The sequence below is a fragment of the Excalfactoria chinensis genome, chromosome 13 (genome assembly GCF_039878825.1).
Source record: "Excalfactoria chinensis isolate bCotChi1 chromosome 13, bCotChi1.hap2, whole genome shotgun sequence".
Lineage (NCBI taxonomy): Eukaryota > Metazoa > Chordata > Aves > Galliformes > Phasianidae > Excalfactoria > Excalfactoria chinensis.
The window spans coordinates 7,701,300-7,728,999 of NC_092837.1; the positions used below are offsets into that span (position 1 = coordinate 7,701,300).

General features: G+C 47.4%; 1 protein-coding gene across 3 annotated transcripts in view; it reads right to left on the minus strand.

The window, feature by feature from the left end:
* Positions 1-26,972, minus strand: part of WWC1 (WW and C2 domain containing 1) — a 58,269-nt gene extending 31,297 nt beyond the window's left edge. The window contains exons 1-2 of one of the 3 annotated variants that reach the window (XM_072348494.1): positions 13,705-14,001; positions 1,291-1,400 (exon numbers count right to left, since the gene is read on the minus strand). In XM_072348494.1, the coding sequence (XP_072204595.1) occupies positions 1,291-1,400; positions 13,705-13,742 (148 nt within the window). In that variant the 5' untranslated portion in view covers positions 13,743-14,001. Of the gene's footprint in view, positions 1-1,290; positions 1,401-13,704; positions 14,002-26,645 lie in introns of those variants that run through there. The other 2 variants (XM_072348493.1, XM_072348495.1) reach the window with 2 other exon arrangements.
* Between the last annotated feature and the right edge of the window lie 728 nt (positions 26,973-27,700).

Here is a 27,700-nt window from a genome sequence, read left to right on the forward strand (position 1 = left end):
AAAAAAGGCTCCAAAATAACTTGAGGAAAAAAACAATTGCTTTTACCAGTCAAATGTGTTAGTATCCTCCCAAGAGGGAGGCTGTGGAAAAGTCAGGGAGACACAGAAGCACATCAGCAGTAGGAGTCTCAAAAACACATACACCTGTCTCTGTTCTTGCTCATAAAAACACATTTTCCAGACAGTCATTACATACATCTAGAAAGGGAGCAACTCTCTACTTTCCATAGTTAAGCAGAAGGTGCAGCCTGCTGCAAGTTACCTAGAAATGCATGGACCCCAACATCCTGATGGGCAGCTTCCCCAGACCAGACTGCATGAATGATCATTAGGAACCACGATACTGGACTCTATTTCAAACTTGACAGATACGTTGACAAAGTACCCATGAGTGTTGAAACCTTCTTCAGGATACACAGTCATGAGTCTACCTGTACCTGTGGCTTCTTAAAGCCTGAGATTGTTTCTGATAATTAGGCTCACATACATCAGGTCTGTAACAAGAACCAATGTGACTCCATCCCCTGCTGCTCCTTCCTGCACAGTGAATGCCTTGGAGAGGAATAAGGCTTTGGACACTCTCCAGAGACTATTGCATGCACACAAACCACAAAGATGATCCTCTTGATTAGCTGGAGGTAAGAGGATATGGTTTGCTCAATCATGATTTGGATTAGGGCTGGCTGAAGAAATAAAGTAATAATTTTGTTTCTCTTAACCGCTTAAATGAAGTTCCAGCTCAAGTACTTCAGTCTCTGGCATCTTAGAGAAGCTGAATTTTAGCAGCATCTGCTGTTAAGCAGGTGTCAGCATCATCTGAAGCTGTAACTGCACACCCTTGAAGCTTGTGGTTTCAAGTGGCATCAATCAGGGATAACTGTTCCTCCCTAGTAAAAGGGATGTGAATTCTAGCAGCTCAGAGAAAACACCACTAACCACACCAGTAGTCATTCAGTTTATTCCTGCCAGGGAAACCAACACGGGACCTTTGCACTGCTTCTGATGGTCTTGTCACAAAGACAAATTCCAAGGTAAGAACAAACTCCAGATCGCTGCTGCATAGTCGGACTTTTCAGTACAGCCAAATCTTAGGGAGGTGTGTCCACATTATCAGCTTGAACATGACTATTGATCTGGACACTACAAACAAAAAGGTCTCAAATCCTTGTTTTAGAGGGGGAAGAGTAGCTCCCAATATGCAGAAGGGCAGGCAATTTTGTGGTTTTCCATTCACTGCATTTTAAAGGTACAAAATAATGACTCTGCAAAGTACGATAATTTATCACTTACTGGTGTTGTGGTCTATGTAATAAACTCCAACCTGAGGGTCATACGCTTCTTCCCATCCTAATGGCAATTCATCACTAATGCAGTCTGCAAACGTTAGTGGTTTAGTATACCTGAAATGCAAAATATTTAGGATTAAAAAAAGAACACTCCCACATATCAATTCCAAATAACAGAGAAGAAACCAAGTCCTTATTAGGTATAAACACTGAAGAAGTTGAAAACTATTTTAAAGCTTCTGCTCTTACTTAATAACATTCCCCAAACTCTACCCTTTCTTCATCTGAAGTTACAGCAAGATGAATTCCCTGTGACAGAACTCCCAAGCCTTGCCTGGCTCAGGCAATACTATTCAAAGGAACACGAAGAACTCTGCCAGAAACAATCCCAGTCTCTTCACTGAAAGAGCAAGATTGTTCACAGGCAAGTCCTGTATCCAAATGAGTAGATGAGAAGAAGCAAGATGAGAAATACAATTTGCATAGAATGAATAATTAAGGCTACATAATCAATAACAAACACTGAGGACTGTGGGACCACTCTGGTCATTTGCACTGCAACATGCTCTGTTTCAATAATGACAAACTAGAACAGTTTCTCTGTGTCATAGAAACAACCCACTCAGTTCAAACAAGAAGCATTTCCACAAAACTGCTCTGATGAGTTTCTGCACATGCAGCAGCTCTCTGAAGGCTTGTACAGCTAAAGCAAAGCTCACTTCTGAGCACAGCCCAGACTTCAATTACTGAAGCTGTGCTTCTTCCCTCCCTCTGACTCCGAGCTCATGAGGTTCAGCCAGCAGCAATAAGGTGAGCTCAGCAGCAGGGCCTTGGGGCAGCAGGCACAGGGTGCAAAGCAAAATGCCAAGCACGTCTCCAGCTGTTATGCTGTACACACCATGAGCAGCACAGCCAGGAAGACTATGAAACAGTCTGTGGAAAGTCTTTCAGATCCAAAGATAATTCAGCAAGGCTGAGAGCTCTGAAAGTTGTACAGAGGTCAGAGCACACCTGAACAGAGCTTATCTGGAAGCACTACGCAGCAAACCAGGAACCCATGTTAATATCTGAGAACCATGCGTCAGCAGAAGAGGGCATTCTAGGAATAAGCCTTCAGACATTAAAGGTTCAACATAAAACAAACATTTAAGTTGACTGATGGACGTCCCCAAAACATGACCTAGAAATCTGGTACATGGCAAGACTAAGGAAGGAACATGTCTAGGAAGGCTGCATAAGCCAGTAACCTCTCTACAGTTACCTGCTTTTGCACTTCATTGAACACACTGCCTTTGCCATCTGAAGCAGTGCATTAACCACCAGTCTCTCAAGTGGAAAGAAGATTATCTAGATTTATCAGTATCGTAGAACATCCATACAGAAAAACTGATTACTCTGAACAGTCTCAGTATTGCTCACAGCTAGATCTTCAGGATGCCTTCTCCCCAAATGCCAAGTGTGTACTTCAGCCACTTGGTTCTTTCACTTGGACTCCTGGAGAAGGCAGAAAGGTGGGATCACTCTGAGCAAGGACAGGAGACAGCTCAGTTTAGGTGGGAGCCCTGTCAGCAGGTAACTGGGCTCAGAAGCATAGGGTCACTATTAAGGCTCAGAACATCGCCCAGAAAGCACCCACCACCAACCAGACACCACTGGCTCACACCGCTGATAGCAAACTTGCAACTATCCCATTCATGAAGTTAAGGAAGCATTCATTAAAGAAAAAAACCTGTCATTCAACTAGCAAACCAAAAAGTAATTAGTCTTAGAATTAACAACATATTTCCATTCATTACAGACAGCACATGTCATATAGCTATTTCCCAACTGCAGCCTTAGAACCAAACCACTTCTCTAAACTCTTTCCTTTGCTGCTGCATAAATAAACTGACACATATCAAAGAAACAATGCTACAATGACAGGTGAAAGACATGCAGTATGGTGCACAACCAGATAAATGAATAATTGATTTGTGCATTTGTTATGAAGACAAATATTTCATCTTCCAACAGGAGCCCAAAAATCAAGAGTCTCTCTAAGCACACCCACAATGCAGCGTAGTGTATTAAGGTAGGAAAAGGTGAAGCTTTTCTCATAGAGCAAGTCACAATTCAGTACATGTGTGATTTCTGCAAAAACAGCAGAGTTTCTGCATAAGGGAAATTAAAGCCAGGACACATCTGCAGAACTACTTCTTTTGAAACATCTCATTTGCAATTCACAAAGCTTCCTTACAGCCTTGGAAAAGTCTCATCAACTCAGTCAAATATATTATCGTTTATTTGGCCCTCACTGTAGCCAGACTCAACTGTCTAGAAGAATTGACTCCTTTTACCCACTGTGCATGCATTACGAGGAAAAGATCTTACAGAGGGATACATGCATTCATCAGCATCCTTGGACAGAGAACCTCCACACACATTCATCCAAGCTTTCCAGGGAAAGCTGCACATGTAAGAAGTTCAGAAGATCCTGACTATTGCACGACTTCTGGCCTCCAAAAAGGAAACCAGAATGTGTGTGGAAGTTGCTCACACATAAAACAACTTTTACTAACCCTAAGGTAGTCTAGTTAGAAGTGACACACTTAGGCACATCTTCCAGCTACACTAGGTTTGCCCAAACACTTTGCCTGTGGCTGCCTTTTCCCCTTCTCAGAGTACAAAACATTCATTCAGCAAGCGTCAATCAGGGTGTGTGTGTGTATACATATGTATAGTATCACTTGGTCTTCAGGCAGAGACAGGAGAGAGGAAGCCATAGTCCAAACCCCTACCCATCAACCTTGTAAATGCACAGCGACACTTTCACCTCTATAAAACGTTTGCCCATAATAACTAGAGTATTCATAGATCAAATGATTTTCAAATTCCTCTTCCACAGCAGGAAATAGTTTCCTCTCTCTGACTTATGAAGTCACACCATTTTTAATGAGATGTTTCCCTATTTCTTATGATTTTTTATGTGTCACCTACAGCTCCTAGTACAGATAAAACTGGAAGCCAGCATTATCATGCACAAGCACTTAAACTGAATCCTGTTCATCTTGGATTTGGAAAGCATTTCTACCATCTTCAACTCTGCTGTTGTCAAACAAAAGCCTCATTACACAAGAAACTGAAGGCAAATAAGTCTTGTACAACAAGATGTCAATTGACAGTAGGCTTGTTAAGCACAGCTGTTAACATCATGAAGGTTTCTTAGTGAAGTAGCAAACACGTGAACTGTGCCATTTACAAATTTAAACTTAATACTATAAAGGTATCAGAAATTAATTCTTGCAAAAATAATGTTACACATTAGCTTCAGTTACTGGGTTTCAGTGCCAACTTGAGGGCACCAGTTGATTTCCCTCCTATTTAAGTTCCCTTTAAATACTGGAAGACTGTAATAAGGTCTCCCTGGAGCCTTCTCTTCTCCAGGCTGAACAAGCCCGTCTCCCTCAGCCTGTCCCTGTAGCAGAGATGCTCCAGCCCTCTGATCATCTTCATAGTCTTCTTCCAGATCCTTTCCAAAAGCTCCACAACTTTCCTGTGATGGAAGCCCAGGACTGGATGCCAGATGGGGCCTCACAAGGGCAGAGAAGAGGCAGAGAAGAGGCAGACAAACCCCTCTCTTTCCCTGCTGGCCACTCCTTTTTTGATGCAGCACAGAATACTGTTGGCTTACTGGGTGGCAAGTGCACACTGCTGGTCCACATTAAGTTTGTCATCTACCAGGATCCCTACGTCCTTCACGGGGCTACTCTTTTTCAACAGCTTTACTTGGATAAGCTCTTCAACCCACATTTCTCTGTGTCCCATCTGCCCAACATCCCCTGCTGACAGCATGACAGCCCACACCGCACTGATGAGACCAGAGCAGTCCAAGAGCCCAGCAGCAGCCCACAGCAGCACACAGTCCCCGTGGGCAGTGCAGAGGTAAGGCTGTGAAGGCTGCTGCACTCAGTGGGCTGCCCTGCTGCCAGGAGCCTCATCATGACAGTATACAGGAGTCTTTGTTTTTAATGAGGTCATCCCGTTCTCAAGACAGACGACGATTATTTTTAAACTCCAGCATTAAAAATAAAATCTGTCACATTTCTGACAAGTTTTCTAGGACTGGAGCAATCTACTCCTTACAAGAGCTTTTAGAAATAGACTCCCACACATTTATTACTCAAATCTGCAATCCAGCCTTGAAACACACTGGGCTATTCGTCTCTATAGTAACTCCGTTTTCCCTCAGAGCATCTCCTCTAGCTGCATAGAGGATTACCTTTGGAGGCCAAAGGTGTGGTGGGGGGAGGCCCTGTTTTGGGATCTCTCTGCCAAAGCTTTCCTCATCCACCACCCCAAGCACCGCTCCAGCTGCAATGCAAGGAAAGGTGTTGAGAACAGCTCACCCCTGACAGCCAGCCCCTGAGATGTGACAAAGGGCAGCTCTGGGCTGCTGCAACCCTCGGCTCCCCAACACCGTGACATTTTTAGCAGGGGAAGCCTCCCGACCCAGGGAGCAGAAAGGAGCCTCTAAGAGCCACCAAAGGCTACGAAGAATTGCAAATGGCAAAATGGTTCCCAGGTAACAGCGAGCAACCTTGAAGAAGCAAACACTATTTTTAAAACATTATTTGTTCTACCCAGTCTCAGATGCTTGATGTTATTACAAGACTAACACAAAGGCTTCACCCCCCCATCCCCCCCAGGTGTCTGGCTACCCAGAAGAGATGTCACCTCAGTGGCTATCAGCAATTCAGGTGCTTCTGCCTGGTCCCTGTTTTTGCTGAGATAATGCTGAGATAAAGGGATAATCAGGAACAGAATTATATCCATCACATGAAAACAGGCTGATCTGACAATTAAAAAACAAAAAAAGTTTATTATTAAGTTGTTTCTCTAAAACAAATAAATTTGCTTAGGCCTCATTTCAAACATCACCAATAGCAATGTAGTGAAAAAAAAACAACAAGCCAACACCACACACCATCTCCAGCAACTCAGACTGAAGGCTGTATTCTTTTCAGAAGGATTTGCTTTGTCATCATGGTTAGTGAGCCTCTTCATAGCCTCCAAATGACTTACCTCTATCCTCTATCTCTTCCCAGTTTGAGAAACTCCATGCATTGGGTCACCTCTGGAAAAAGCTTGTTTTCCAAAGTATCTTCATTTTAAATGGTTTCATTGATACCCAATAATTCAGCTATGGTCTCTCCTTTAACCAAGACAAAAGAACACTCCAAATAGCTTAATTAAGGTGAACTTGAGTTGTCTCTAAATTGCTAACTTTCTAATTCATATTTTCTTCTACAGATTCAGCTGTGTTAGCATCTGTTGCCAGCTGCAGCAAGCATCCTAGTATGCATCATTCTACTGTTTCAGAGCTGCTTGCTCATTGTACCCATTTTTGAAAAAGCCTTGTATGTTCACAAGTTCTGCTTTGCACAGTGACAATACTTGCCTATGCATTTCTTCTCCACACAGATTATTCACCTTCGGAAACAGAAAACCACTAAGTTATTTGGGTGGAAAAGACCATCAAAAACCACTTATAGGTTTCAGATAATTCCTAGAGATTAACAAACTGGCTCTGCTAGCAGGAGAGAGGCAGGAGGTCAGTCATACTCTCTTAATCACTCAAATGCAAAATTCCTGAGATAGTTCAAGGTTAAAAGTCAGGAAATGGGAGCTAGGGCTTCTCACAACATTAACTTGCCTGCCAGCCTGTATATCCTGCATGCTTTCCAGAACTGATTAAGCAGAAAAAGATATAAAAGTGTAAGGTACAACTCTGAGAACAGTGCAGCACTACCAGACTTAAAGCATGCACAAGTTTGAGTTTAACCATGCGAGTCGTTCAAGCATCTTTGGCTTTAAACACTTGAGGGTGGTTTTTCTTGTCATTTTTTCCCCTCCCCAAAGGAGTTTGACTTCAGTTCTTCCAAGATCAGAAGCAGCCTTTCTACCTGCAAAGCCTGAATAGATTAATTAAAATCAAGTCAGGTCTCCCTTTCACTCAGAAGTTCGACTGCTTGGGAAGAAAGGGACTCCTCACTTCACAGCAAAGGGTAAATTGTCTACCAAGCATCCAGGCTAAGTAGTCCGACTAGTTCCTTGACATATTTTGGAGATTAGGAACTGAAGGCTTGTTTCTGTTCTTGCAGCCTGTGATCCTTCTCTGAAAGAGAGCGTAGGCAGCAACAGTTTACACAGGCAAGATGCCTCAAAGATAAAGAGGAGTATAGGACATCCTTCCCTGCTCACCTCCAGCTTGTACAGCAGGAAGCCAACAGCTACTTTCTAAAATATACATACGTGTGTGTGTGTGTGTGTGTGTGTGAGACATTGGTAACATGGAAAATACTGAACAATATACCTCAGCTTTCAGGAAGCTAGTAAGCCAGGGAAGGCAGTGTGCGCTCAGAATTCAGTAGTGGAAGCAGAGTAGGTGCTGGGCTGCCCATTTGGAAGTGGTTTTTGGTTCACCTGCAATGAGACATTGGCAGGCACTCTGAATTGTCACTTCATACAGTACCATACAGCAATTAAAAAATCCAAGCACTTCAAAGAGCACCACACACTGCCCTGTTGCTACCAGCACGTTCTATCCCTACTGAGGAAAAAAAAAAGCGGAATGATAATGAATGATTCCTGCTGCCTCACTTGATAGTGTCTTGGCAGCTCTGAAGTCCTGTTCAGACAGATTCAACTATGGATCCTATCAAGCCATGGGAGCACAATTGAAGCCAAGGGCAATTGGAGGACACCTAGGACTCCTTTAATGTCTCCATGACCTCAGCACTGCCAGAGGGGAGCCACAGTATTTCTGTCTGCCTCTAAGAATCAGAGAGGGTTGGGCAGGATAGTCTTGGAGCAATGGAAAATGCTTAAGAATAACGAGCTTCAAATTGGAAAGCCATCCTGAATTCAAGATACAGAACACAATAGTTAAGCATAAACACTGCCCTGGGAACTGCAATACCTGCCATTCTGTTCAAGAAAGACTAGCCAAAGCTGCTTCAACAGGCCCTAATCCCTAAAAGCATTGCTGCAGAGCTTCCTGGGGGTATTTCTTCAAGAAGTTAGTTTGAATTAATAAAGTTCCCATTAATGCAATTTATTAGGTCAATAAAGGAAAAACACTGATACAGCTACATTTGAACTGGAAAAAACTTCCAGGAAAAGCAGAACACTGCAGCAACACTAAGATCAAGAACAGAATATTGCCTGTCGCCTACCATATTACACACAGAGCAATTCAAGCACTCTCAGTTTCCAAAATTTCTCATCCAAGAGGAAGCCATTCTCACACCTGCCCAGCCTGAGCATCAGGGACCAGCACAGCCTCAGACAGTGTGATCACAACAGTAAGACCCTGAAAACACCAGTGAAGCATTGGTTCAGCTACTTCCACAAAAAAACCCAGCTTGTTTTCAATCCAGATATGCCCACATTCCCACCTCCTGTGATCCCAAAGCAGATAAGGAAGGCAGTGGCAGGAGCCAGAAGCCCCCTCCCAGCCCTGTAACTCTGCAGGTAAACAACTGGAATTCACAGTATCAGCTTTCCTATCTATTACTGCTTTTACTGGTGCTGATGCAATTCCTTCTTGGTTCCTATGAAGTCATACTGTTTTTAAGTATTAAGCAGAAATGTCAAAGAGAAGCAGATGTCTAACAGTACCATGGGAGAGTAAAGCTTTGGGGGATGAATAAGAAGCCTAAGATAAAAGCATCAAGGTAAGAACAGGTTTATCACCTTTTTCATCCTGGGGAACACAAGAACATTTACCAAGTAGTAATGCCTAGTAAGAAACAGAAACAACTCCAAGACACGTTTACAGCCCAAATAGTACAAAGCCCAAAACACAGCTCTACTTCTACTGCAATGGTGTCAATACAAATCAACAGCTACTGAAGTTTACCTGATCATGTGAGGACAGCAAAAGTGAGCTCTGCATTACCAAATTAGTTGAATTGACTTACTCTTCTAAAACAACATTAATTTTGAATGACCCATTTCTGTTTTGCCAACAGATCAGGACTGTGTTCAGGTAGAAGCTAGAATGGCCCTTGCATTTGCCTCTACCTCTAACCCCCTTGAAAGCCTCCTGCCATCCTTCTGCCCCATGTTCCCTGAGGCACAAGAAGGAAGGATAGAGTCCCAGTGCACAGGCCAGAGACCTGGGAACCACAGCTCAGACCAACAGGAGCAGGACAATGACTTGGGTGCTGCGTATGTTCAAGACTCCCCAGCAGTGCCACAGTTCTTCATAGTGGTGCAGAAGACTGAGAAAGAAGACAGCATTCCTGAATTTAGTACAACTTCAACTGTGTTTTGAATTGCAACTTGTCTCCTGAGCAGGATGAGCAGTCTACTCACATTCAACATTTAGAGTACTTTAAGACAAGTCACAGAAGCAACATATGTTATTTTTTCAGAATTCAAGGAAAAACTCCTTATGAAAATTACACTTCTCCAAACCATTTCCAACTCAAATATTTTTGCAAGGAATATTATCTGAGGCTCTTTATGAGCACAACGTTATGGATTTAATCTGTATCAATTGTTGAAAAGAGGATGGGAAGAGAAAGGCTCAGCAGTTAAGCACAAGCAATAAACCAGACTGTGACAAATTGTAGCCGGGTGTCAAAAATGCAAGGTGGCATCTTTAAAGTGTATGTGCCTGTGCACGTGGGTGTTAACTTGTCATCTGTTCGGAATGGGAAACTGACACAGTTATTTTGCTGCAGAAATGAGAATGCTGCTTTGGCCTAAAGCAATTAACCAAGTTTGTACCTAATGAAGTGCATCCCAAATTTATTTATTTCTTTTTAAGTGGCTGGTCTCCAATTGGACTCCACAAAGCTACCCACGATCAGAGCTTTTTTAGCTATTCCTCAGAAACACACAGCTTTCCTTATCAGCAACTGAAGACAGCGCAGACACTCACAGTCCACTGTGGCTGTGCGCTGAGCACATCCATGCTGCCACATAAGCACTTCATTGCCTATATGCAGCCACAAAAAGCAGTGCTAGTGCCCTGTGTGTAACCGCAAGCTGTGCTATAGGGGAAGTACACTGCCTGAAACTGAGATACGCACCAGAGAGTAGGTACAATCTAACTGCACCCAAAACACAGGCAGCATCTATCAGTAGTTAATTTCGCCATGCCATCTGGCTGCCCTGCAGTACTGCAGATACTTGTGGGAGCGTGCAACCTGGCATTATTTCCATTTCACTTTATCTGCTGCATCTGACCTCCTGAAGGGAAGGCAGCGCCCCCACCACTTAATAGCACTGACATCCATTTCCCACATTAATATTTTCTTTTTAAAAGGGAACATTTCTACCTAAGTGCTAGATTCCTACATTCATTACCAAGTTCCTGCCTGGTAACTGGCTGTTAACCAGCAGGAACAAGCCTATTTCTGGTGTCCTGCACAGAGGCCACAGTTTGCAGTACCAGCTGAAAACAGAATTCTGAAGATCATTAGCGCACATCCAAATTCTTAGCACACATCAGGTCTCTAAAATGGAAAGTGTGAGAACTGAGAAAAAAACTTCTGACCAAACGTTGTAAGAGAAGCATTTATACACAAGTCTCAGACAATAGCAAACACCTCAATTCCTTTAATGGCAGCAGCACAGAAGTTCACATAACCAGAAGAAATATATTACTATTCTACCCCCCTAGAGAAAACAAATTGAGTTTAAGTATCTCCTCCCAAAGTTACAGCAGCCTCAGTTCTGGAAGTGCTACAGTAACAGTCAGGCTGCAATGGAACTTCGGTTCATTGAGGAATGCAGCATTTATCATTTCATAGCATGTATTCATAGTAGTAAGTGTCAGTTTCTTTTTTGTACTGCAAGAATTGTTTTACTGCTCTGCAAAGCTATGTACTTTCCTGGGATGTGCTCCAGGATTAAATACAACAAAAAAGCATTTCAGAAAAGAATCAGTTTGTTCTTAGGCAATGCAATTTCTTTAACCAAGTACCCCATGTGACTGTACAAAAACACATGCTGGTAGAGGGAGGGAGAATCTACAGCACAAATACAATGACAGTTGAGCCAGGCAAACAGTTGCTCCCACAAAAAGCAGCTCTCCCACCTTCCAACCTGCACACCCTGCTCTTGGCTCCAGTTCCTTCCTGCAGCTCTGCCCTCCCCGTCACCCCCAGGCCCTCCCACAAGTTGCTCCCAGTCAGTAACACAGCCGAGTGCCCAGATTTTAATAAGCCAATTCACCCCTGAGTTACTGGGGCTCTCAGCAGTCAAACAGTGAAGGCCCTAGGGAAGAGTGTGCAGCCCTTGCTGCTGGTGAAGAGCTGTCTGGCTGCTCACCAAGACACTGGGAACCCAACTCTCATATATGCTTTATCTGCCACAGCACCATAATTAAAGTTGGTCCTCCTGAGCAGCCCATCTACTGCAACTGCCAGACCTGGCCTTACAAATGCCTCTGCACTCATTATTACTTATAATCGAAGAGCACAGAAGTTGTCAGCTTTAGCAGCAGGTCCCTCAAATCTCTGCACACCAGCAGGAGCTGGCTGTGTTGTGGGGACAGCTGTGCTCCTGGCAGTGACACGCTGCAGGACATGAGGAGCTGTCTTGTTGCAGCCCTGGGCAGCCAAGCAGCCCACTGCACATTGTTGGCAAAGAACGCACTCTCTGGCTGCACCTTTTAGTCTTGATAAGGATTTTCAAGGTCATGTTTGCTTCCCTCCTGGCTCTGGTGAAATCCCAGGCATGCAGCCGCAGCACGTTCCCACCCCGCATGTCTTGTAGGTACCAGCACACCCTGCCTTGTCAGCTGGCTCCCTGAGCTCAGAAACACCTTTCTAACTGTATTCCTTTCTCCTGAGAGTGAGTGGCTGCAACACCCTGCTGCAGAGCTGGAAGTGGTGCGGAGGGTACCAGCCCAGGAGCCTCCTCTGCCCAGCACTCATCCCTGCACACATAGCAGGACTGCAAGCCCTCGCTACGCCAGGCAGGATTCCTAGGTAACTCCCCAAAAAACCTTATGTGCTGCCCACTCACAGGGTGAGCTAATTATACAAGCTGTTAGGCATGTATGCATGCACCACAGTGCTCTGAGTCATTAGAGCACAGGATTTATACTTCACTGCACGCATCTTGCTCTTTGTGACCATGTGCCTAGATACAGCCAGAACGAACACAACTATCTGGAATGTCTGCTGCTCGCCAGCCAGCCTATCTGAATGCAAAGCTGGGCTGCCCCAGAGCCTGACTGGCTGCATGTGACCCGGTTGCATATCCAGCTTTCTCAGTGCTGCTTATTCCCTTATTCCCTCCTCCCCCTACCAATCCAGAACAGAGTGCAGTGCAGTGTTTAAGTCATGTTCTTTTCTTGTGTTATAGAAGTGACCTGAGCACTGGGGAAAGCCAGGCAGTGCAGGTGATCCCAGAGATGCACATGGGAAGCCTCCCCTCTGTGGGCTCACGGACTGTTTCTATGGCAGCAGCCGCTCCTCAGCTGATGGCAGTCCCCCCCATTCAAAGGCACCGGATGCCCAACACCACAGCAAGCCAGCCTCAGCAGGCGTATTTCTGCCCTTCAGTCACTTGGCTTTCATTTACAGGAGCCCAATTCGGTCCCCAGTGAGCTCAGGACTGCAGCACTACATCCTGCAGCACAGGGCTGGGTCTGCAGGGCAGTTGCCCACTCCCCTTCCAGCTAATTGCCACAGTCAGTGGCATAGAGTAGGACTGCATGTGCTCACTGCTTTTGTTTGGTTCTCACTGTACTCCTGTGCTCATTAACAAAGCATCAGGGTATATTCTGTGTAAAGACAAATAGCAATAGCTCTGTTCTCTGTGGATTAGATGTTGTTTTCTGGCATTTCTCAGCTTTAAAAGAACTTCTGCTAAGGATCTCACTTCACCTTCGCAGATCTCCAAGCAACTGATATTACCTCTGAACAAGCTCTATCCCCCTCATCCAGTCTGCCTCACCCCCACAGCATGGCTCCATCCTACGGACATCCCTTTCCTAAGGGATCATACCCCTACACCTCATGTAATACTCACACACAGGACTTCTCCCCAGGCAGAGCAGCCCATTCAGCAGTGGCAGGGCTCCCTGTGCGAGCTCATTGCTCAGCCCAGACCTCCAGCACCAGAGTGAGTTGCAATTCCCGTGCCAGCTACTTTTTAAGCATTTATTTCTAACGCATCACCCAAACACTGACCTACCATCAATGTATAAATATCTATATGTATACATTAATTTCCTCCAATCAATTCAGCTAAAAGAATTATCCCTTAGCCCAGGTAGTCTACAAAGACCAAGCTGAAATCCTCTAGCAAATCAAATACTCCTGCTACCCTTGCCTTGCATATCTAAGCAAATCTACAAACTGATTCAGAGAATCAAAATCAGTGATGAATGCATAGAACTATTAAAAACACAGACCTTACCGGCAGAGGTCTTTGGGCACTCCTTTCTTCCATCAATCGTGTCCTTTATTCAATGTCCTTCTAATAATTGCCAAATCAATGGCAGAAACACGTGTTTCTATGGTTCCATGCCCGACAAAGGACAGCGATATTGCAGAGACTGCAGTGCCCAGGATGAATGAAGTCCCTCCGAAATCCTAACAACTTTTTTCCTCTGAACTGCTTTGCTGAGTTCCCAAGCAGCAGCACTGAGTCCGGCCAACATGCAGAACAGTGCCCTCCAGATCTGCAGACAGCAGATCTAGGAAGGACATCCAGAAAGAAGCCAGCATCCCGTTAGGTGTCACCTTCACAGTGTCACAGCAGATGGAATTACAGCCCACAGCACAGCGCTAAGAAAGCATCCATCTCTGTTATTTAAGCTGTCTGCTCTGAGAGGCAAACCAGAAGTGACATCGCTGCCTGTGGTGCCAACTCAGTGCCCCTGCACCGAGTCAGGGCTTCCCAGGGAAGCACACTGTGCAGGAAGGCTGCTACTGCTGGCAGGTCACTGCTGCAGAGCCCAGCCCCATGCCACCTTGGTTACTGAAGCAGCAGAAATGGAGCCCTGAAGGCACAGAGCAGGGTTGGGGCACAGCAAGGTGAGGGACCCACACCTCCCAGGGCCCAGTAGAACAGGGGCAGGAGCTCACAATGCCCCACAGCCACAAGAGACTCTGGGACAAAGCTGTTCAGCCCTTCCACCAGCAAGTAAGCACACAATTGGCCAGCACATTGTAAGCTATGGTCTGCTGCACTCTCAAAATGAATCCAGAGGCAACCACTTAACGTTGTCAAGATAGAAGGAAAATAATCTAATCCACATCCCACCCAGCCACTATCTTTACTCAGTAGAATGATACAGACAGCAAGTCTAGCAAGTGAGATCAGGGCCTAACACAAAGATGTCAGGAGTAAAGCAAGAAGTAAGTGCTCACTACTAAAAAAAAAGCTATATTTGTTAATAAATTAATGCCTCCTACTCTTCCTCACTAACACACAATAAAACTATTCTCAGAAAAATACCATGTAGAGCCTCACAGCAACAAGAAGCACTGCATTTCTTCACACATCTGCCATTCCCCTACCTGCACCCAAACTGCTTGATGGACTAAATGCTCACCTTGTAAAGTCAACAAGTCACCTCTTAGGATTCAGTCTCAGAAGGACCAGATTTGTTTACCACAGTTTTCTCCTTTCTTTAAAGCTAAATAGAGGACTCCATGCTCTTCAGGAACAGAGTGCTGCATGCTGGTCCCCTGCGTGTCCAGTCACCAGCTTGGGTGCAGTGATGCTCTGACATGGCAGACGGTAACGAATTCTCAGCGCTCATTGTAAATGCAACAACTTTCCAGTTACCTAGAAACCTTATTTCAAATCAACACAAGTTCAGCTTTGTACAGCAGAGCCTCCAGGCACCAAAGGGAAATCACCTCTGCTGTCTGCCTCCCTGCTCACAACACAAGACAGCAAGGGGAACTTCTCTGAGCACCAAGCAAGAGAACCTACCGGTGACTGGCTAAGAAAACAAGCAAACAGGACTAAAAGGGCAATTTGCTGCAGCTGTGCAAGCCAGAAAAAATGAATGCATAGTCCTCAGTGAATTGAGTGCACTGCCCTGTTTTCTTGTTCAGTTGAATCAAGGCATCCCAGGAGCAGGCTGCGAGAGAACAGGAGCAGGAAAGCTAAATTAGACAACACCGCTTTCAAGAAAGAACTAAACTCAGCGGGGAGGAAAGAACATGGAAACTCTGCTAGCTTTTCCCATCCAACATAGATGCATTTTATGTTCTCCCCAACACAGAACTAAAGAGCAAAGGAGAAAGAGCTCAAACATCAATAAGGAGATGCAATTCCAAGGTGAGCTGTCAGAAGACCAGGAAAAGGTGCCGTGAGCAACACACAACAAGTACTTGCGGAGCTCTGGAGCTGTCAGCTGCAGCACAGGAACAGGTGCCTCCATTTTTATGCACAGGATATCAAAGTTTAGACCATTATATTTGTCATTAAAATCAGTTGAGGAAAACATCTTAACAAGTTTCCATGCCTTTCTTAGCATGTTAAGGTTCATAATGCTTCTTGCAGTTCTCTGCTTCACGTGTTTTGTTCAAGGCTTACTGATTATCCTAATAAAATAACACACAAAAGCACACCAAAAAACCCTCTTAATAGAGTGAAAATTAGAGCATCGGATCTATTACACCACTCAGCCTTTCACCTCAGCTGGAGGAGCATTAGAGCCTTTGGACATCTCATTTCAATGAGAAGGTTATTTAGTTCTGGAGAGTTTGCAGTAAAGTATTTAATCGCTAAAGGATTTGCAAATGACACATGAATATGCATGCAGCACTTCTCACCATGATATAAATCCTATTGTATATTTATGAATGGATTGCTTTGCCTCTAGCATCTACATGTATATAAACACAGGTTTTATTCTTCAATCCCACCCTCCCTTCTCTTTAAGGAGGTGCTTGAACAAATTTGCATTTTTTGAAATCTATTATCTACGATGCATTTCTTGCCCCCCCTTTAAAAAAAACACACAACAAAAAAAGAACCTCTGTACATCTCCTTCCATAAGGCAAAACACACACTGTATGAAAGGCTTTAAACACCCTTTAAGCATGTCCCTGAGAGAGCTAAGCAACAGTGGTACACAACTTGAGAGAGAAAACAGGAATGACAACAGCCAGCGAGAGGGGGAAAAAGTATTCAGAGCATCTGAGTAGGGAATAAAGGCGTGAAGTGACAGGTCAATAGCTTGCTTTTGATTGCAAAAATTCTAGCTGAAGGGAAGTAAATCCTCCACAGGCGTCTAGCAAGCAACAGAAATACTGAACTTCTTAATGCAAAAACCTTGTGCCACTGATGGAACTCCATTATTCCTTTCATCAGGCACCTGGGCTGCTCACCAAGCAGCATTTCAGCCTGTCTTCAAGAATGTTTGGTACGGTGTGCTACCGCCCTTCAGGAGGGTGTTGCCACACACCTGCCTAACGACTTCAGAGAAGTAATTTCAGCAATGCCTTTAAAGATATCTGTTGGAATGATTTAATTTAGGTTATTTCATTGCAAATCTATTCTGTAATAAACCCGCTGGCAAAGAAGCACTTGCCAACATGCAGCACTACATCAGAACCAAGTGTCACAAGCAGACTTCCAAGCAGAATGATTGCAGGTGTAAATTACAACCACTTGCACTATTTCCATTTCTGCCAATACACAGCAAAACACTTAGCATTGAGAAGTTAAGTGCCTCAGCTGCCCTCCTCCTTCAAGGCCTTGGTGTCACTTGGCTCTGCATGGAAAACAGAAGCAGCCCCCAGGTTACAGACCCCTTCTGCAAAGGAGAGTCCCACTGCAGGGAGCAGAAGGGCTGATGCGGCAGTCATAGAAGCACAGCAGAACATGATCAATACATGACAAGCTCCTTCTGCTCCCGAATAATCACTGCCTGTTCATGCATCTAAACCAGGCTGCCAACTGCAAGACACCCAACTTAAGTCATACCCTTCTCTGGTAATAAGAACAGAAAAAAAGATGCTCAGGAAGGAAGAACTGTAAAGAGTGCCCTGAAAACAAAACCACAGTAACCATGCCTGGAACAAGGACTGCCAGCTCACCTAAGTTACTGAAGATGCAACAATACTATCAGAACTACAAGAGAACTACTATCCAAAGCTGCTGCAGCTTGTCCCAGGGAAGCAGACAAAAAACACCAGGATGCAGTCAGGGTATTAGCTGCAGCCTACTGGACAAATAGAGAGTAAAGATGAGAAAATTCAACAAAGAGGATTTGTTCTAGGGATAAGAGTGGCATTTACAAAAGAGGTGTGAAAGCAAGCCTGAATGAAAGATGTCACCGAGTGTGAGCCGCTCAGCTGCAAATCGACCTCAGCCAACAGACTGCACATATGCAACTCTCCTGCAAATGATAAAGGCAGATTCCTAAGCCATATTCCCCTCCCGGCCATCCCGCACATTCTTCCTGTAAAAGTGAGGGGAAGCTTAAAGAGAAGAAGGGGAAAGTAATGCCCAACTATGTTTGTTTCTCTGATCTTACATGTCTTAAGTATTCGGGTTCAGAACATGCCTCTTAGCATCGAGCAATGAAAGACCAAGACAGCAGATACCTTCTATATTTAATTATTAGAGAGCAAGTTGTGTGAGGAACTAGCAGCGTATCAGATCTTCCCTGAAGAATTAACAGATGGCCTATGACAACACATTTACCTTTACTCAGAATTACAGACTGTTTCAGCTGCCCACGTATCAAACCATCATCACACGAACCAAGCTGAGAGCTGCACAATCTATTGCAGAGGACACCAGGTGCAGCTGCTCTTCAGAAGTACATGCCAAATAAAGTAGCAAAATGTTAAGATGGAAGACTGCAGAAGGTTCTTTAACAGACAGAACACACTGGGAAGGGCTGTTAAGGATTAAGCCCTAAAACTGACTTCCCATCCTTTACTCAGAAATGCTTCATCACAAACATGCACTTACTGGAACACCGTCTCAGATCTGATGTTGTCTCTCACCAATATAACACAGAAAAGGTGCCCCAGTGCAATAAACAGCTCTCAGAGGTGACACTGGGAGTCTCACTCTGCTGCTCTACTCCCCTGCTATCAGTCTATCAGCACGCAAACACTGGGACAAAGGAGAGGAGAGCAGATGAAGACAGCGCAAAATAGCAGAGGAGAAACAATGACACATACAGGAGAGCTCAGAGCCTGAAAGTTACCTACCAGGAGCCACGGAGCAGTTTTTTTTTGGTTACTGCTCACATCTTTGCTGTCTCAGCTTCACAGACTGAAGGAACTGTAGTTTATTAGGCATTATGGGAGACTCTGGAGAAAGAACAGAAAGCGGAGGGATAGGCTGCACTCACAGGCAGCATGAAAGGTGTAGAAGGGTGTTCTAACATTCAGAGCAGTGGGTCAGGGGGAAGCTATGAGAGGCTGAGAAGATGCAGATCACAAATCACAGAAATATAATAGGGGAATGACACCCATAACATCTGGAAGAGCATCACACATTTTACAGAGTAGGTTCAAGATAAATTCTAAAGTTCCTATATTCAACATTTAAAAGCAAGGGAAAAAAAAAGGAAAAAAAAGCCTAAAGCATCTTATAAAAGCTTCGTGTCACAGAAAGTGACAGGATGTGGCTAACAGCCATGATATTGCCCTCTGTGCACACATAGGTTAACATGCAAACATAATCATGTTCGTGGAGAAAATGCAGAACTGCAAGATCTCTTCAGTGGACAAATCTGCCTATTTCTGTCTTGCTGGAAAACCTCCTTATGGAGAGCCACCTGGTAGGTAGCCCAAAGCTCTCTACATAAGCTTCCACATAAGAATTAAAGACAGTGTCCTTCCACAGATCATTTTACCTTTACTGCTTACATCTTCTGTGGTGTGAAATACAGCTGACATAAGAAAGGACAACCAGCAAGCCTGGCTCACTGTCCCACTGACCGAGCAGCTATTTGGGGCAGCTGGATGCAGAGAGCTTTGAGGTATTTTGGAAGAAATCTGCACAAGCTGAGGTGAAGAGAAATGAGATGCTGACTAGTATACTGAGCAGAGGGATTTAACCTCCCCATCCTCCTCAGGCTGAACATGTGCTGCTAAATTAAATACACCTGAGCATCACCACTAACACCTTCTAACAAAGCTTTTGTACAGAGTGCTGATTTCATTTTCAGTTTAACCACCACAAAACTCCACACTATCAATGTGTTTATTCATGTTGAGAGACTTTTTTTTTAAGTGACAGTCTCACCTGGAATACTGCATACAGTGCCAGTCACCCCACATTAGGCAAACTGTACAACTGTATACGTGAAAGGCTCCCTTCAGTTCTCCTCTGCAGGAACTCATTCAGAACAGCAACAGGCCACAAAGTGTCATGGTTCCCTCCAGCATCACTCCAGCAATCCTAGGCTGCACCTGAAGGAGCACTACCAACACAGAAGCAGCTGCCACCAGCATCTTCCTGGAAAGTAGGGTCTCTGGATAGCCAAGACACCTTCTTCCCAGCAGAACAGCTCAAGTCCTGTGTAGCCACCAGAAGACTGTGCTAACAGATGTCAAGGAACCACAGCAGCACCACTGCAAACAAAGGCTGGAATGCAGCAGCCACCCAGCAGCTGTTAAGCATGAGCGCAGCATCACTTCTGAAGCACAGACCGTACTCTTCATGCACTGCTGAAGCAGCACACTTAAGATGCTCTCGTAGATCAGTGACATAAGATGCAGAAGCACAATACATGCACGTGCCTTTAGAAATCCTAACAGGCTCAAAATGAATCTTTAGAACTACAGAAACAAAATTGGCTGAAGACCTCCCCCTGCATTGAGGCAAGTGATGGTTTCAGATTTAGAGCACCAGAATTCTCCCTAACATAGAACAGATATGAACGACTGCCTCCTGCAAATCAATGCTGTTTATTGGGCACTTTAAATCAATAAAGCTTTCCTCCACAGAGTAAATTCTCCTGAAACGGCGATTAGACATTTTAGGAGAACTAAGTAGTTTCATTAAACAATACCATTAGTCCTGAAACATCAGCTTGACATCTCAGCCAGAAAGCACTTCATCAGAACTAATTAATCCCCACAGCACCTCCATGAGATTGAGAGTGCCATTCATCTGTTTCTAAATGTGCTGGGCATTTCTGTTACAGAACACAGAGGTGGGGTGGAAGTACCAGAACAAACAGAGCAAGCCAAGCCAGCAGAACACATCCAAGAGCATAAGAAAGCTAGAAAACACTGACAGCTGTAAGACCTGGCTTCTCTGCGTCTTCCTGCTGCAGACCAAAGCTCCTGTGAATACCCAGAGAGTCTTCCAGATGTCACTAGACTGGATGAGCGGCAGTGAAAAATGGTTATTATACTACTGGGAGCAGTTTTGTCTGTTGTTTGTTCAGCCAATTATCTATGCATGCAGCTTGAACGTGGGGGGGAAGCAGTAACCTCAGGCTCTGTGAGTGAGAACTCTGGGTTTTACTGGGGCAGTTAAAGCTAAGTTTTCATTACCACAAGCAAAGCACACAACCTTACTGAATAGGTATCATGAATGGCAAGCAGCCAGTAGAGAAGGTATTTCCCTCAGAGGAAGTGGCTGATCTACACACTCCTGGACACGTGTATGTGGCAGCAGCAGCCTGTGCACCCCAGGCCCTGCCATCCACCAGCCCTTGGTCACTTGCTCAGCTGCTGGGTGCCATGCTGTGGGTATCAGAAAGGCACCCAGGCTGAGGCAGCCAGCCAAAGCACTGGGGAAACATGAGCACAACTTTCCCCTAACAACATACACAGCCTCTCCCCCTCTATATGCAGTTCTCCCAAGCTTGACACAGCCGAGTGCCACACCAAGTCTGGGACAGCCCAGCCCTGGCACAGAGCACCACCAGCTGCACCTTTGTACCATGGGCAGCACCACCCCTTCATGCTGAGCAGAGAGCACAGTGCCTCAACACCTCACTGTCACCTGCTGGTACAGGGGATAGAATCAATCATCTACCAACAGACTCCTCAGTCACTGCGACAAGAGCCCAGCAGCAGGTCAGCCACAGGACCGCCCCCCACTGCTGCTGGCACAGATTGCTTTGTCTTCAGGCTGTTCCATTAACAGTTATATTTTGGGACCAATCTTCCTGGGTTTTCCAATGTATTTTCTTGCACAACCTAGACGAATTCAAATCAGATTCAGACATCATTAAGTTTGTCACCAGCTCCTCTTTCCACAGCTGCACTGTGAAGAAAGTGCCAGTGACAGCTTCAGGACACTCTGTGCCTCACACCAGGGTTCACTCAGGCTCTGCTACAGAACGTACCCTACCTGCAGAACGCAGTCACAAGCTACAGGCTGAACTGGCACCCGCAGCTCTGGGAACAGCCTGCCCGGGGCACAGCTGCCAACACGTCCTTGCAGTGTTCCTGGGCTGAGCACAGCCACCACAACCTCCTGCCAGGCCCCACCTGCACCAGCACAGCTCCCACATGGCTGCACGGGACCGGATCAGCTGTTTCTGTTAAACAAATCCAGACAATGAGACATTTACCAGCCACAGCACATTCTGGATCAGGCTTCCCACATGGCTACAGAATTCCATTCCAACAGCAGCAGCTCCAGCTGTCCCACATAGCAGAAGCATCAAGCCTGGTCCAGCAGCATGGGGACAACCACCCACACATTCACCATACGCGTCTCTTCATGATTTACAAGCTGGTTCTCAGTACAACTACTTTGCTATGAAAACAGATGACGTGCACAGGGGAAGCTGCTGATCAAGTGATTGCTTGCTGGTCAAGTGAGCTGCACTCAGAGGTAGCTTCTCTAGCCAGAAGATGAAGCTCAACCTAAACCATGGTGATCCAGCAGTGCATATGAGCACAGTGAGGGGCAGGTGCTGCACTTCTGCAGTGGTGACAGCGGGTCACCTCTGCTGGTATATTTACAAGCACAGCATGCAGGCTCTTGTTCATTGCTGGTGAAAATGCACAGCTACTAATGGCGACTGTGTTGGAAAATAGAACTTTATAGCTGAAAATTTGCTCTATCAAACAGTGTTCTTGTGCTATTTGTATCTGTGGTAGTTTCCATGGAAATAAACAGGGGGCATTACTTCCAGAGCAACCTATGTGTTAGCATTTATATTAACTTCCACCCACTGCAGGGGGAAAAAAAAAATCCTATGAACAGCACAAATGTACACACAGAGACACCTGCTCCCAACGACAGCATCTGAAGTGATTACAAAGAACTGCATTGCTGTCACTCAGCTGAGTGCTCACAGAGAGCGGCTCTTACAGACACACGTGGAACTGCCTGTTCTTTATAATAAAAGAATCAGCTATTCTGGGGAAAGTAAACATGAGAAAGGTGCAGACCCACATACACCCAATGGGGCGTTAGGGCAGCTAACAGGAACAAGAGGTAACAGCAGGCAAACCAGCAGTGTGCCGAGGTGCTGCCACTGCTAAAGACCTACAGAAAATAAATGCTCTGGCCTCAGGGTTTTGTCTTCTGACACTGATTTTCACCTGCAGAAAAGCTCAGCTCCTTTCCTTCTCAATGCTTTTGAGTGCTCTCCCTTCAAGTCTTTTTATTCTTGAGAATTCCTACATTATAGGTAGCCAAATTTAGCTTTTTTCCAATGATTATAGCTATGTTATAGGCAAATAACCTATGTAGAGGGTACTTACATACAAAGTTTCAGCAAGATGCTTACACTTGAGTCTTTAGAACATCAAGTTTGGAGATCAAGTGTGCAGAGCAGACGGTCTGTGAGAAGATTCAAGAGCAGAATAACAGAAGAAACACAACGCACTGCAGCACCTCACAGAGCCTGGCAGGACAGTTTAAGGGAGGCACAGCAAGATGATTATGCTCTATATATAACATGTTAGCTGGTCTTCATCAAGATCCTCAGGCTCCCTAAGCCCAGCATATTCACAAGTAAACAGGTGGCACTAGCTTTAAGAGCACAAAGTACGCTACATGTGACAACACATATACTGACATACATTGGCCCTGTACCCTGGCAAATCTCTCCCCTGCCTGTCTTTACCAGAGCTCTGCTTTGTAGGTTCAGTGTGGAAGAGTTCTCTATATGGAAGATGAAGGTGTCTCAGAGTATCTGCAGAACCTGAGCTTTCTTTTGGTAGGCGCCTCCAACCCGCACATCACCAGGAGCCTTTGAAAAAATGAAGGCACCAGCTGAGGCACTGCTGCCTCCCAGAAACACAAACACCTGGTGTGGTTCAGTAGCTTCCCAAAGTTGATCTGAGTAGCACTCCAGGTTTGCCATCTTTCACTCTCAACAGAAGCCCAGTGACCGGGACAAAGCGAGGTCAGCCAGCTCCATCTACAACAGCCAGAAAAACCCACGTACACCAACAGACCAGGAGTGTGAGAACACAAGACCTGGAGAATGGGACACATTTCCAGGCACCTTCAGGAAGCTTCAGGGTGGGAAATCCTCTTCCAAGAAAGTTTGGGGGCAGATCAGAGGTTTCCCTACAAGCTGCAGAGAATCCAAGGACAGTGCACACACCAGTATCCAGATATCCATCCCCAGCACCCCTGTCTGATGGAAGCACAAGCCTCATTTGAGGTACTGAGTTGGTGCAATTCCAGCTCTTAAACATCACCGTGAGTCAGACAGCAGCCAGGGCTGATGTTTCTGAGACAGGTTCTTACCTCTCATCTGCCATCCAGCACAACAGCTTACAGAGCAGGTACATCCCCTGCATGAAGGAAGCAGCTGGGACAGCACTCCAATATGCTTTACCACACACTGGTGGATGCCTGGAAAATCATGCTTGCTTCTAGAACTAGGAATAACAAACTGATTTCTCTCCCCGCTCAGTAAGGCTGGGTGACCTACCACACCTACCACACTGCATCCATGTCCTGAATTACCTAACTCAGGACAAACTTGTGACTAAAAAAAGTCAGTTATTTCTGCATTGTTTTATACAGAGAAAACAAGATTTTTTTTTCCCATCTGGCCACCAGCAGTGCCTGGCAGCTCCTTACCAGGAAACCCTGCCTACAGGATACCCAACTCCTCTGTTACACTGTAGCACAGGTGCAGTAATGGTTACATTACCAACTCCCTGCAGGATGTATCTCTGGATGCTTTCCCTAAATGCTCTACAATCCACGCACTGCCTGGGACTCACCTGGAGCAGCCCTATATGGTGCAAGGCAGGAGGCACACAGCGACCCTGGCCAAGCAGTCAGAGCATCACTCAGGACAGCACCGCAGGACAGTGACTCACCCAGGGTCGCAGTGACTTTGCACCACTTGAATTGCAACGGCCCTTCTTACCAACAGCCCATCTGAAGAATGGGTGCAGCGAGCTACAGGAGAGCAGGCAAACCTGCAGTGATCACAGTGCCAACCCAAGTGCAAAGCCGTCATCAGCTGCTATAGCACAAACAATGGGCAAGCCTGTGCCCTGAAGCTAAATGGTATCCCTGCTCATGGCTTTTTCCACTAAATTAAGCTGGAATGAAAGACTTAGGGAGGTTTAAAACCTGCATGCCCTTTCTTTAGCCACCAGCTGTTGCTCACTGAATAAACTGACCATTCTGAGGGCACAGTCACTGAGATCTCACCAATGAGAGGCAATGGGGCTCAGAACGAGCTTTCAAACATAAACCCTGCCCCGCTTCCCTGAAGTCTGCAGTTTTACAATCATGCTTCCCAGTATCTACTGCTTGCTCGTGGATCAAAGACAGCAGACAGTAGCAGAGCACAGAGAGCACTGCAGCACCTCTCAGCTGCAGCTCCTTCACACACAACTTCCAGGCAGAGAAATGCAGAACATCACATGCACAGCACCTAAAGCCAACCTCACTGCCACAGGGACAGCCACGTCTGAGCTGCTCAGAAACTCCCATCACCTGGTGTCCACAGAGAGCCGCCATCAGCTGAAAAGGAAACTTCTTCTTGCAAGTACAGCAGGCCATGTCTCAAACTCATTCAAACGCGTGGTCCCCCAGGTGACAGGGAAGTGTTTTAACACTGAAGTTGTTCGGTGGTGGACCAAGGAACTTTTCCAACCTCACTGGTGTTCTGGGGCAGGAGGAGCATCTAACAGCCTGAGTTCCTGGTCACAGTGCTGGAAGATGACTCAGAAGCAAAGCTGGTCAGGGCCATGTGTATTCAGGTGCATTGCTATGTGAACAACAAACACGACACGTGATAGGGCCTGTTGGTGGTGAATGCTCTCCTTCAACAGCACTGAGCACTCAGCCCTGCGTGGATAAGACAGTCTGCAGCTGCTTCTGCCTCTGACTCACAACCACAGACACATCAGAACTGCTACAAGCTACTATCAGTCCTAACAGCTCTCACTTATCTTCACCAAAAATAAAGATGCTAAGAAAGTATCTCCAATTTAAGCTTATATCAACTTTTATCAAGGTTAAAAGCCACACTGCGGCACAAACACGCTCCCTTGACTCTTCCAATCACTTCCCTGAAACACCGGTTTAAAGTCTGTTCCAAACCTTCAGCAGCCCAACAGGTTACGCGATTGTCACCGGGATACACGAGGATTACTGCTGGAATGCAGAACACTCCTTAAAATCCTGTACAACCGCACAACTCGATGCCTTTCAACACAAGCTGAGCTACGCAGCACTGGGATAAGGCACAGCGCTGGCATCCCACGTGGGATCCCCCAACGGGAGCCCCTCAAAGAGGGGAACCAGAGGGCTGCGGAAATACTTCACGATGAGGGGGGAAGCCTGTAAGGTGCCCCCACAGCACAGCACGTTCAGTGCCTGGGAATGCCAGCTCGTTCAGGCAGATGTGCGAGTTGTGTGCCCGGGATTCCCGACACGGAACCGCGCCGTGCAGCACCTGAGGCGGGAAGCGTGAGGCCCCCAGGACCCCGCAGCGCCCCAACGCTCGGGGCTCCCGCACAGCGCCGAGCAACCCGCGCCTGCTCGCAGCGACTGCCCGGCACGGCGCCGGGACAAAGAGCAGTGGGGACACGGCCCGAGCGCGGGGCGGCTCGCTTCGTGCCCCTCGTTCTTCAAAGTGAACAACACCGGGACAGATCCCACTGGGAACCCGGAGAGCCCAACGGAGCGGCCCTGGAGGCAGCGACCCGCGCGGAACTGAACTCAGCGGGCCGCGGCACCGCCCGACCCGCGTCCTCCGCACGGGCTCCGCGCGGCAGCTGCTCACGGCCGCGCACCCAGGAGGGACACGCCGCAGGTCCGGCCGCTCTGGGGCCGAAGCGGGGCGGCGCCGCAGGTGAGGGCGGGCCCGGCCCTCGGCGGAACGGCGCAAAGAGGCCGGACCGGGAGCCGAGTCCCGCAGCGCGGCCGCTCCCCGGACAGAGAGCCGTCCCCGCCCCCCCCCCCATCGCCCACCTGTCGCGGGGGTCGATCCAGCTGGTGGTGCGGCTGCCGTGGTCTATGTAATACACCTTCCCGTCGTAGTCCCGCGCCTCCTCCCAGCCCGCCGGCAGCGGCAACTCCTTCCGCGGCATCGTCCGCAGCTCCGGCCGCGCCGCCCCATGCAGCGACCCGCACCGCGGCGGGGACCGACCCCGGGACAGGGCCGGGCCGGGCGGGCGGCGAGGAGCGGTACGGAGCGAAACGAAAGCGGTACGGAGCCGAACGGAGCGGGGCCGCGCCGGCCCAGCCGCGCAGAGAAGCGCCCCGGGCGGCGGCGGCTCCTCACATGCCGGCCCCGCGGCGGGGGCGGGGCCTGGCGGGGGGGGGCGGGACCCGGCGGGATGGGGCGGGGCGGGAGAGCCGTCGGAACGCGCAGCGGCGGGACCCGGCCCGACCCGGCCCCGCACCGCTCCGTACCGCCCCGCCCCGCCGCCTCGGGCCGCCCCCGAGCGGGAACACCGCCCCCGCGGCACCGCCCCGCCGCGCGCGGCAGCTGTGGGTCGGGCAGCGCCCCCTGCTGGAGGGGCGGAGGCTCAGACGAGCCGGAACGGGGGCGTGGCCCGGGGCGGGAGGGGCGGCCCGCAGCCCGCGGACTGACTGCCCGTGCCCGGCGGCGGCGGCGAGCGGCCGGGCATCTTCTGAACGTCGCTTCTGCGTGGCGCGAATCGCCCCGGGCGCGCCTCCACTGACCCGAGGGAGCGCCCCGTGTTATGAACGATAACACCCTCGGTCTTACCCCGCCCCGCGCTGTCCGTCCATCACGTTGTGCCGGGGCTCGGCACGGACCGAACAGCCCCCAGCCGCACGCCCCGCTGCCACCCACAGGCTGCGGCCGCGCAGGGTCCGGTCCAAAGTAGCTCCGAACGCGTCAGTTCGGGTCAGGGCCGACCCGCTGGGAAGGAGCCCTGCGGGATGCGCTGGTGGCCGTTAACATCGATGGCGGCACTCAGAACCAGCGGAGGATTCTGACAGAGAGCGAAGCTTAAATCGGCCTTCCCCTGTCAGAGCCTTGGACCGGCCATCCCGGA